The sequence below is a fragment of the Ruditapes philippinarum genome, unplaced genomic scaffold (genome assembly GCF_026571515.1).
Source record: "Ruditapes philippinarum isolate M1 unplaced genomic scaffold, ASM2657151v2 ctg5121_1_1_1_1, whole genome shotgun sequence".
Lineage (NCBI taxonomy): Eukaryota > Metazoa > Mollusca > Bivalvia > Venerida > Veneridae > Ruditapes > Ruditapes philippinarum.
In genome coordinates this window covers 71,993-84,207 of record NW_026864144.1, presented here as the reverse complement: position 1 = coordinate 84,207, position 12,215 = coordinate 71,993, and the positions used below count along the sequence as shown (strand labels likewise).

General features: G+C 32.3%; 1 protein-coding gene across 1 annotated transcript; it reads left to right on the top strand.

Moving 5' to 3' along the window:
- Positions 1-2,504: 2,504 nt before the first annotated feature.
- LOC132724564 (fibrinogen-like protein 1) lies at positions 2,505-10,891 on the top strand. Its single transcript, XM_060709446.1, has 2 exons — positions 2,505-2,843; positions 8,244-10,891. Exons 1-2 carry the CDS (start codon positions 2,520-2,522, stop codon positions 8,904-8,906), a joined length of 987 nt encoding a protein of 328 aa, XP_060565429.1. The 5' UTR covers positions 2,505-2,519; the 3' UTR covers positions 8,907-10,891.
- The last annotated feature ends 1,324 nt before the right edge of the window (positions 10,892-12,215 follow it).

Below are 12,215 nucleotides of genomic sequence, written 5' to 3'. Positions count from 1 at the left end.
CAGTGTTTTGTAAAACGAAAGAAAAAGATTAGTCATATTTTTTATCTACCACATAATAAAGGCCCTGTCACACTAGACTGCACTTTACTGCGTTTGCATGGCGTTTTTAAATTTAACAAAGCGCCGCGAGATTGCAATAAAAAAATGTGATATTTTTGATGACATAGAGCCTTCACGGCGTCTTCACGGCGTCCTCTAGGCAATCATGGCGATGCTACGGAGCTTCCACGGCTTTTTAATTGGCGATTGTCTACGTTTGGACCGCGCTTCTACTGAATTTTTTGCGCTTCAGCTGTGCTTTTACGGCTCTCACATGACGCTCTCGCGACGCTCACACTGCGCCGAAATCGTAAAGCTCGATATAAAGGGCGTGCAAACGCATTATAAGCGCGGTAAAGACGCCGCACAATCTCCGTACAAGCGCTGTGGAAAACCACAGCTTTCATTCGGTGATCTTTTGCGCTTTCACGGCACTCCTGTTGCGTTGTATGATATGCTTCTGAGATTCTTACTGCGATCCCACTGCGCAGTTCAAAATGTGCGCCGTCAGTCGGCGTTTTATGCGATGCGACTACGATGCTACGGCGAAGCTGCAGCGATATTTGCGATCTTACTGGTCTCACTTCGGCGTTCTGAATTTTCTTTGAACGCCATGAGAACGTCGTTCTAGTGTGACAGGGATTTAAATGAAAATTTATTAACATAAAAGTGCCTCGAGTAGAGTCTTAATTTAAAAATTACATTTGAATCTGAAGTCGAAAAGCTCGTTTGTATTGCAAAACAAGTTGTGAGAAAATTGAAACAAATTATGTCAACAGAACAAGTATTTGCATGAAACATTTCAATTTAATCAGATTATGAAACACCCTCTTATAAACATCCGTTTCACGATGGGATTTTAAAGGGTATTTTGGGTTTTAATTTAGAGCTGTTTTTATGTAAATATCAACCCATTCAATACAATTAAGGTATTAGCACCCTAATGCATTACCTCCGCTTTGAAGAGTATTCAAATAGGCTAGAATTACTGTTAACTACATTGAAAATGAGGGCCATGGGTTCAATCCCCATAAGGGTCAACTTTTTTTTCTTTCTTTTTTTCTTTTAACATTATTTATGTATCTCTCATGTCCCATATGGAAAGAAAAATGTGTTAAATATTGAATTTTTAATTTATATAGGTATTTATTGGCTAAATTATGCTCAATCTAGTAATAAATATGGTACCTGATATTTTCAAAGTGTAATATAATCAAAACTAGACGGTAAAAGTATTTCATATTTTACAAGATCAACCAATATACTTTTTTAAAAATTTAGGGAAACTTTGAAAACAGGCACTCATTTGGGTAAATTTTAAGAATTTTTTGAATTAGGCTCCCTAAGTAGAAAAATGGTCAGACATGTGGTAAAAATGAGTGGGGTAGGGTAACATTTTTTTATACAGATTTCATAAATTTTAAGTAGAAACCATAATTTTGCTTATGTGGATTGTTTAGCTGAAAATGGTACTTTTTTGTTTCTTACCAAAAATTCATGAGAAAACATTTTTCATTAGAATGTTTTTGCAGATTATTTAAAGGTTCCTCATTTCTAAAAAGGGCCCTCATAACATCCTAGCTTGAGTTCAGAAAAAGTGGCCATAACTTGATTTCTGTACGGTAAACTTTGTTTAAATTTTGCATACAGGTGTACTTTAAGGTATACATCTGACTTATGATGTCAATTATTTAGTTCCTGATAGTGCCCATTAGGGTCCTAATACCTTAAGCACATTTTGGCTTAGATACAAGTATCAAAGTGCCTCGAGTAGAGTCTTAATGTAAAAAGATACATATTCCCTATCGCCATTTTAGAAATGTAATCCTAGCCGAGGAAAGTCTTTACAGAACTACGAAAGAAAGTGATATATTTTATATATTTCTCCATCATCTATCTATCTGTCAATCTGTCAGTCTACTTGTTCGTCCGTCGAATTACGCATAAAACTACTGGTGCAATGAGCCTTTAATTACTTTATTATTTTTGTCCGGATCACCCTCTCTTATACTACTAATGCAATTTGAGTGAATATTTACAGACTTGACCACAAATATTTGCGCATATGTAACTCGCGTGTCGGTTGAATCAATTTTTTGGCTGAGTTATGACCCTGGAATAAGAAAACCGCTGCTAGCTGTTAATAAATATTGTTTCTCCTGCTACAGAATATGATTATTGTAATAAGTTTATCATCGCTATTTTTTGTGATTGTCAATAAAAAAAACCTAAGTTATTTTGAATCATTCCCCGTATGTTTTGTCATGCCATTCGTCTAAGTCAATATTCTAGTCAAATAGGACCCATAGCAACCAGGTGTTTGGAATTCATTAAATAATATATTAAATGTTTGCTCTTTCATTTCTATAAATGACTGGTAACAACCAGAGTACTGGTGCAGTCGTATATATTTTCAATAGCTTCAACAACTTAAAATATAATTGCATTTTTTTGTATACGGATTATTTTCCTTTAATGCAATGTTGCTTATTTTGGTAATTATCCACTCTTTTGGAACAGCTCAAAGCTTAGGAAATGAATTTGCGTCATCTTTTTTCGAGATAGAGAAAGTTTTTCAGTTTCCCAAAAATGACCCTTCACTTTTTTTAATACAAGCAAGTTCAGTGATTTCATGCAGTTTTAATTGTCAGAAATTAGAATTGCCATCGTTTTACTATTTTGAAAATAATGCAACATGTTTCTGCTGTTCCGGTCATGACAATAACACTGGTGAGGAGGGGCAGACTGACAATGAAATTATCCATGGGAAAAGAACAGAAACGGTGTCAACAACGTATACTCAAGTAAGAATTATTGGTTTATTATGATTAATGTTTGTTTAAATCTATATAATATTCATTTTAAAAATATTCTGATAATAGACAAATAAATGGCACTGAAAGAGCCAGTCCATGGCATCCACTTTCTGATGGTACCGGTTTGTGGTCATTTGGTCGGCCTTAAAAACTGGACGGAGTGAACGTGTCTGCCCAAAACGCATGTCTGAGGCACCTATCCGAAACACCTGAAAGAGTCTGTCCTTATAGCAATGGTCAGTAAACCTCGCACGTCCGCTTAATAAGATCGTTTGTTAAGACAGCAACACATTCATTAATCATATCATGTACAAATTGGTCTCATGGACCCTCTTGCATTAATTTGATTGAATTATTTAGAACCATTCAGTGAATCAAATCAAATAGATCATCACTTTAAACAATAAATTTTGTTTAAAAACATAACTGTATTATGTCCGGGTCCGTACTGTTAGTCCTTGAAAAGGCAGATGACCCTCATTAAGCATAAAATACATGACATAACATAAAGCAATGTGTATTCGTGACAAAACCTATCCGGAGTAATGCAAAATATACAAATGTGTTTACGTTCTGCAAATAACTTGCAAACATGTTTATGATGTAAATACTTAATTAAGTATTTTATGTACATTATATAACTTGCTTAAATATATATTATGCTCAACCTTGAGAAAAATACTTTTATTTGCACAAATTTATTGAAATCTATAAGATTTTTACCAAATATGCCTTACTTTAAAAAAACATACAAATTATATATCGGACTCTGTGTTCCTTAGTACAGGTCAAGTAAAGTGGGTTCTTTCTTTAAAAAGAACTGCCATTTTTAATGACACTTTATTTAAATTGTGATGATCTATAATGTGTTTCAAACACAATATACATGTATCTACTTCGTCTAATGTCAAAACATGTTTATTTAATGTATTTACAAAGAGACTGCGAAGCAATTATCAGTATTTTCAAATATCAAATTTGAGCATGCTATATTTTTAACCCCATATGAATTAACATGTCTTAAACTCTTCGTATGTCTTTGTATATTTTGAAAATCTGCAACTCGTCTGGGGACATGTACTTATTGTTAAAATAAAATTGAAGATGTCAGCTTTTTACTTCATTTAAAGATGTCTAATGAAGTGTGTAAATAATTGTAAATGGATGTAATATATTTCAAATATGAAGTTTAAAATTTATTAACATGAATTTGTATTTACATTTTCTGTTACAATTTCTAAAAAAAATATTTCTGTAATTTATTTCCAAGTTATCTGACTGTAAAGTTTTTCCGCCAAAACATTCTAGCATCGGCGAAATCGTCATTTCCGGAATTTCATTTTGTACAATCTTTGGTATTACCTAATTTATAACCGGAATTTAGCTCATAGCGATAAAGGATTGTAAAAAATCTTATGCCAAACATGTTGAAAGAAAAACGTTTCGGAAAAAACCGATTTACTACGATATTGGTCGATGTTAGAATTTTTTTTGGCGGGAAAGCATAACAGTAAGACAACCTTAATGTAAAACTAGCATAGATCAGTTGTTGCAGTAATAAAACAATAGAAAATAGAAATCATATAATTCAATGTATTCACATTTTCTGTGTCATCCTATGATAAGACAATTGTGTATTTATATATAGATGATATTGAATGAGTATAGGTTCAATACTGAATTTATTGACCGTAATATTCTTCAATAAATTAAGTAATATAGCTACACGAATACAATATTTTAATTATCACAAATCCAAAAAGAAAGAAGTATGTACAGTAAAAAATCTGCTTTACAACGATTCGCCTATACCGTAACGCTAATATTTAGCAATCTTTACACTATGTCTGTATAACGCAAATTACGTCATGACAAACACGAAGTGTTTCTTTAAAAGGTGATTTGCCGAGATAAATCTGCTTTTACTTGTAGTTTTTCTTTTCAGTAACACTGTCCCTTATAATTTTATTCGTACTCAAAATGTTCGTTTTAACTCATTTTTACCATCGTGTATAACGTTTGAAACAAAGTTTATTTAGCAATATGTTTAATTCTGAATGGGTGTTTTTTCACTTAAAGTGAATTACTTTTTTAAATAAGCAATTGAAGTTTCATCAAATTGAAATTTTAATAGAAAGTTTTTTTGATACTAAAGCACTGGTGGAAACAATCAATAAACTTTTTAAATTCGAAACAAACCGTAAGTCTGTTACCTGAAAACTTTAGAAAAACAATTAAAATTGACAAACAATTAACACCTTGGTGTTATAAATATATTTAATCTATATTCAAACATATATAAAATATAAATTGAAGACAAACTATAGTACTCAGTATGTGATGATATTTTAAAAGTAGTGTAAATAATTTATGGGGGAAAACATAATTTAAAGAACTTATACATATGATGAAAAAATAGTAAATGATAGAACTTAAAATCTGAGTAACTACAAAAGATAGTTTGTTTCCGGAACTCATTAAGATTAGTAAAACATAAGACGCGTTCACCATTCGAAAAAAATAAATATATTTAGTTTACTTAAATTAGAATGGGATTCCAAGATGTTTATATGAACGAATTATGCAATGATCAATTCTGCTTATGTATTACAGTTCTTCGCTGTCCAATTTTAACAGGACGTAAAAAAAATGATTAACAGAAATATTTAAGAAGATAAGTAAAATCTTATGCCTGTAATAGCCAAGTTGTTAACCTTTCTAAAAATTTCGGTATTAAATAACAAACAAGGAATTAAGAAATCTGTTTAGAACTTAACTAAAATCGATATTGAGTGCGATTCCTTGATCAACTTAAGCATGAGTAATGTAGTTAATTTTCAGCACGCCTCCAGAAAAATTTAGGAAAAAATTTGAAAATGTCAATTAAACGTTAAATATTGTTAGGTGAACAAATAATTAGAGGATATTTTTTCATTTGAGTGAGATATGTCATATATTTTCACTCAACATGATAAAATGCCACATATTTTCACGAGCCGGCATGTGATCATGTTGAGTCAAAATATATACCATATTTCACGAACATTTTTATTTAATTTCATTATTAAAGAAAAATAGTTACGAATCCTCTTGCTTGCTACTTAACAGCAATTGTACAGCGCGCAGTAATATATTATTTATAGATGCGTCTTGTTTTGCCTGTATTTTCACGCGCTGTTTGGCGATACATTGGGACGTCACGTAAACAACTGTTTAAACGTCCGTCTGTACAGCGTTAATGACTCAATTACATATATTTGTGTTCGGATTTATTTTCTTACTAGCTAGACTTTTTTCTATCATTCTAGATTTCAAAACAAAATTCAACAGAAATTTGTTTTTATCTATCAGATTATTAAAACAAAATGGCGAAAGAAGTCCCTTAAAATAAATATGAGTTTTAACTCCGCCCACTTTCATATTTATATTTCAAATTTATTTTTACAAATATGAAATATATTTGACTGATATAGCACCATATTTCATGGATAAAATAAAATAAAGTAATTTACATATTGCAATCAAAGAAAATTACCAAAAAGTCGTCAACATATGCAAAATGAGCCCTTACTGTGTTAAGTAACGCAGTAGAAATATGGTAATAAAGTTCTACAAATCAGTTTTAAACCGCACAAAACATGAAAAATATAACTTGGATCTTGAATGTTTTTTCCTTTCTTAACATTTAGTACATTTTTCTCAGGATTTTCATGAAATATTTTGTCTCACCTGGAGGCGTGGAGCTTTAAGTCATGTTGCAAACTAAAATAATTATACACGGAAATAAGGATTGGGCAATTTTTTCCAAATAAGTTATTAGTATAAAACTTCATCAAGTGGTATTAATGGCTTAAAAAATATTCAGTTTTGCTATGTCAAAGAAATTGGAGTCCTTTAATATATTAATCCATTTAAGCAGACCTTAAAATGTTTTCTTCCGTAAACAAACAACACTTTTACATGTAGCTATTGCCTGTCTAAACAATAGTAAAACTGTACCAGTTAATTACGAGGGATGTCCGGAAAGTTCATATACATCTTCATTTTTTATTCATATCTAGCGAACACATTTATCAAAAATTATTAAAATGTGACATACGTTATTATTTTAACAGTATTTACATACAACATATATACATCGTCATGGAGCACTTTGACAGCGTCAACGGCCTCAAATTAACTTAATGTTTACCAAGAATTCAATTTATTCCGATTTCAATAGCCATGGTATCTGTCTGGCGTATACTTAATATAATGTAATGTTCCTTTGCTATTACTTCATGAATTTCATATTTAAAATTATCATATAAAATCAAAGATGTCACTGGTTCCCATACAGTGTGTGAGACGTCTGCCTTTTCAAACATTGTAACGCAATCTACGATATTTCGGCCAGGCTACTTTTGGTCGTCTGGAGCGTTTCTTAAACGATATCCTGTCATCACCGCTTCTTAATCTTGTTTGACATTTAAACACAAGTTGCCTTTAACATTTTATGGTTGATTTTGTTTTGAAAAGTAAAGATTTAAACCTCAGTTTGTGCCATATTAGCGTTGCTATGAAGTTAAATATCATTACGTTGCTCCGTCCGTGAATTGGACGTCATTTTCGCAACGCAAAATTCACGCACCTTCATTGCCTTTAATTGTCTTCTACAAGCTGTTTGTATACGTATGACGTCATAATTTACACTAAATATCATGTAATAGTATCCTATGATGCCACAAAATTAAAAGGAGAGTTTGCGTTAAAATTACAACTTTAAGCAATTTATAATTCGAGTAGCTATCGTTATGAAATCAAAGTGCTCCGTGATTCGTTGATCATGTTGCCATAGTGATCGGTGCTTTACAGATATTTATTTTAATATCATGTCTTTTAATTTAGAAATATGTAGCAAATAAATACTTTAGCAAAATATTCAATCATCATATTGATATGACTGTTTATAATAATTTAATAGCTTTGTCTACGAACTTTCCGGACAGCCCTCGTATATACCCGTTCCGCTCTTGTGGCTCCATCTTATTGGTATTGCATGGCCTTACATGTATATGTTTTGACGTGACGTCATTATCGTTAAACAACATCGCGTAAAGACGCGCTAAATGATAGCGCTACTTTATAATTTCGTCTATAGAAACATTTTTATTTAATTTTCATCTTATCAGTTATTATTTTGGGTATGTGATGAATCGAATATTTTATTCCTGTAGCTTCGTTTCTAAATTAATTTAATTTGTGTTCACTCATTAAATATCCTCTACTTAGTCTTTTTCATAAGCATTCATAGTTAACCTCTAAGATGCAATCAATCCACTCTGTAATGATTTATAGGAAGAATAATTATATAAAGTTTTAGAAATAATATACTTAATTGCTTTACAGGAGGGCAGTTTAAAGCAACCAGAGCCAGTTGACTGCCTTGAGCTTTTAGAACAAGGCTATACCGAGGACGGTATTTATGTGATTAAACCAACCGGAAGTACTGCTACTGATGTGTGGTGTGATATGACCAATGGTGGATGGACGGTTATACAACGCCGGCAAGACGGAACGGAAGATTTCTACAGAAATTGGGAAGATTATAAAAATGGATTTGGGAACATGAGTGGCGAATATTGGCTCGGACTTGAAAATATTCATCATTTGACACGAAACGACAGTTCTCTATACATATACATGGAAACATTCCCAAATGACAATAAGAATCCGTTTTCTGCTTTTGCTGAATACTCCACCTTCAAGATTAATGACGAGAGTGATAAATACAGATTGACAGTTGCAGGTTATCGCGGCTCGTGTTATGATTCCATGTCGTATAATAATAATTGTCAATTTACGACCAAAGATAGTGACAATGACGACTATACAGGGAGCTGTGCACACCACAATGTTGGAGCATGGTGGTGGTACAAGTCATGTCATAGCGCGAATCTAAATGGGCCTTATCTGAAAGGGGTTAGTACTCATGGTATTAACTGGGTTGACTGCTGGGGGTTAGAATACTCTCTCAAGAATGTTGTAATGAAAATAAGGAAAAATATGTAATTTCCCCGTATTGAATGTGTAAACTTTCTATGTATTACATCATACCACGGATACGTTTATTAACAAATTTGATTGAAACATTATGTTATATTATCTATATCACAAACAATATATATAAATATGATAGTGTAATCACAATTTTGGAAGACAGGCATCCCTCGTGAGTAATGAAATCACAAATTATGTCAGATCTTCTTTTATAAAATAATATACTGGGTGATTAGTTTATCAAATCAGCAATTCTTAACTTCAAACAATTCAACGAACGTATTTTTCCGGTTGTACTTATTTTACAATTTGATCAAAAATATTTTATACATTTATATTAAAAAAAATCCATATTGTATGATACATAATACTATTTTAGTGTATATTTAGATGTATAGCTTGCTTTCAATTATTTTACAGTTTGTATAACAGGCTGGATAACCACTTCGAATAAAGATTTAATTCCGCATATTATTTGGCAATTTAATGATGTATATACTTTTTTGGGGCGGGGGGCCACATACGGCTTTTCACATAAAGATATATATTGTTTGCTGGCCAACTACCACGTTTTCTTCATATCCTCAATAACAGCTCCAAACGTGTTAGTCGGACAAGTATATTTTATTCCGGTTAAGGGTTAGGGAAAGTTGCATTGAGAAATAATCTATCGCTGCATAAGTTAAACGAGTCTTATGTGCGTTAAAAGTTAAGAGTAGTGATTGTCAGAAACATTTTTGGTAAGTGTCATGTGATAATAGCATTGCTATATTTAGTACCAGTTACGAGCAATACAGTTTTACATTCAAGTAAATAACTTCATAAAGTGTGTGTTCATGTTTGTTTGTTTGTTTGGTTGGTTTTGTTTGTTTGTTTGTTTGTTTGGTTGGTTGGTTAATTGGTTGGTTGGTTTTGCGGCATACCAACACAATTACGTCATATAGCGCCGAAACATAAAAAATCGGGTGTTACACTCTTAAAGAAACACCAACGTAACATAACCCCTTGCAATAATATGTTTTGTAATCATAATTCTTTGTGTATGTTTGTAGTAAACGATAAATTGGTCCCTGCTTTTCATAGGACACATATATTGTTTATTGTTTTTTTTGTGTTCTTTTTGTGCGAGCGTGCGTGCATGCGTGTGTGTGCTTGCTTGTGTGTGTGGTGTATGTGGTTTTTTTTCTTCTTCTTTTTCTTGTTGTTGTTGTTTTCTATCATAAAACGCATTTTCTATACTTGTCGTACATTTAATCATGTATTTAATATGTAATGTGAGTCCTTTTTCAATACTTTTTATAAATGTTCTTTTATCTCACTTTATACAGTAAATGTGTTTGAACAAATACTTGCATAACATGTATCAAATGTCTGAAAATAAAACTTTTTACTGAACATGAAATTAATTGTTTCACTATTCAAAGCACATAACGGTCCTTGGAATAGAAAATTATTGTACATGTACATCATATTTTAGTTATTTCTTAGTCAAAAGCTGGAATATATATCAAAACGATAAAACTGTAAAAGTATTGTTTTGCAATATTGAGTCAGATAAAAAAAAATTTCGTTAGCTTACGTAATTATTACAATTAAACAATTGATTTTAATGATAGCATATAGTACTCGATAATTTAAATCATACATACGGTCCGATGGCCTAGTTGTAAGTATTATGGCATATCAGTCGCGCAGTTTCAAGTTCAAATCCTTGTAATATTTTTTCGAACTAATTATTTTTTTAATCATATGCAAAATTAGATGAATAATTTGTATACTTTCTGGTGTCTTTATTTTCATAACTTTGATACATACATGCATAACTGTGTAATTTGTCATAATTCCAATATGTTAAGTCGCGCGGTATGTGATTTGCGTGCCTTAAAACATAATACTTGAGTTTTGAAAACTATGAAAAAGAAAACAGAAAAAATAATGTTTAATTGAGATGGTCACCTACAATTTGAAAATAAAAATCTTAACTCTTCTTCACAGAGGCATGTGTTGTGTTAGTAACTTTATGTCATAAATAAACCATTTGTACCGTTCTGCTGTACTTTAAAATCCGTAACATTTACTTCGGAGTCCGATAATTACCGAATTCTCAAATCTTGCTTAACAATACAAAACAAATACAAAGCTGGGTGGAGCAGCTTTGATAATGGTACACATATCATACTGGAAGTTCTTTCAATTTAATCTTACAATGGTATTTAATTTATAATAAATATATATATAACTTTCGGTTATCAATAATTAGATGGGGCGTCCGTGTCCAAGTGGTTACGGTCGTTGACTTCAAACCACTTGCCCCTCACCGCTGTGGGTTCGAATCCGACAGGGTCTTTGGATTCTTACATGTAAGGAAGCTATCCAGCTAGCTAACGGAACGTCGGTGGTTCTACTCAAGTACCCGTTCGTGCCTGATATATTGCACGGAAGGGCATCTAAGGTCGTCCTCCACCAGTAAAACTGAAATGTCGCCAAATGACCTATATTGTGTGGGCCTGTATTGTGTAAAACCCAATTAAACAAACCAACAAACAATGATTAAATGCGTATTTGGTAACTGCATGTGACTGCAATAGTAATTACGTCTGTAAGAAGGCACCTTATAATAACCATTATATGTCAGTTTTGTAATCGCTTATTGTACGGTGTGCTGTATGGATCAATTCAAAATCATATATTAAAGCGATTTTTAATAAGTGACAACAATAAATTCACCATTGGCTGTAACAGTTATTTAAAAGTGTCTTCTCACAGACGTAGAAACGTACGAAATCCACCAAGGCCGAAACATACACCGGCTAAATCTAGGAAAGTCGCCGAAAAGTACAAATCCTTTGTAAAAAACAAACAAAACAAAAACAATACCACAAACAAAATTATAATTTAATAGATTAACCTTGTCTACCGAATGGTTGGTTTCTTTTATGTTTCGTGGATTAACACGCAACTAATACATAGCTGCGTTTGAATTCCGGTATACCTGAGCCATGTACTGATTTACAACTGTCATATAAAATTAGATTAACTATGATTTAGACATTTCCTATGAGTTATCATCAGCTTCGCGTTACCTCATTAACAGTTTTCACGAGAGACTCTGCCTCGAACAACCTTTTTTATCTGAGCGAAATGTCTTCATTTTTGGTTTAAATATAGTTATTTAAGCGCGATTGCTAAACAAGTTCTTGCAACTTATATTAACCACTTTCGAGTCCGCTTCCTGGAACTAGCCAATACTGGTGTCATATAAAGAAACACGGTCGTGACACGAGTAGCGCTCGAACCCATGACTTGTGGGTTGAGAGGCAG

Excerpts from the sequence above, each read along its gene's own strand:
- LOC132724564 (XM_060709446.1), top strand. The coding sequence starts at position 2,520 with ATGTTGCTTATTTTGGTAATTATCCACTCTTTTGGAACAGCTCAAAGC. Across the intron at positions 2,844-8,243 it reads TGTCAACAACGTATACTCAA|GAGGGCAGTTTAAAGCAACC; the intron begins GTAAGAATTATT and ends ATTGCTTTACAG.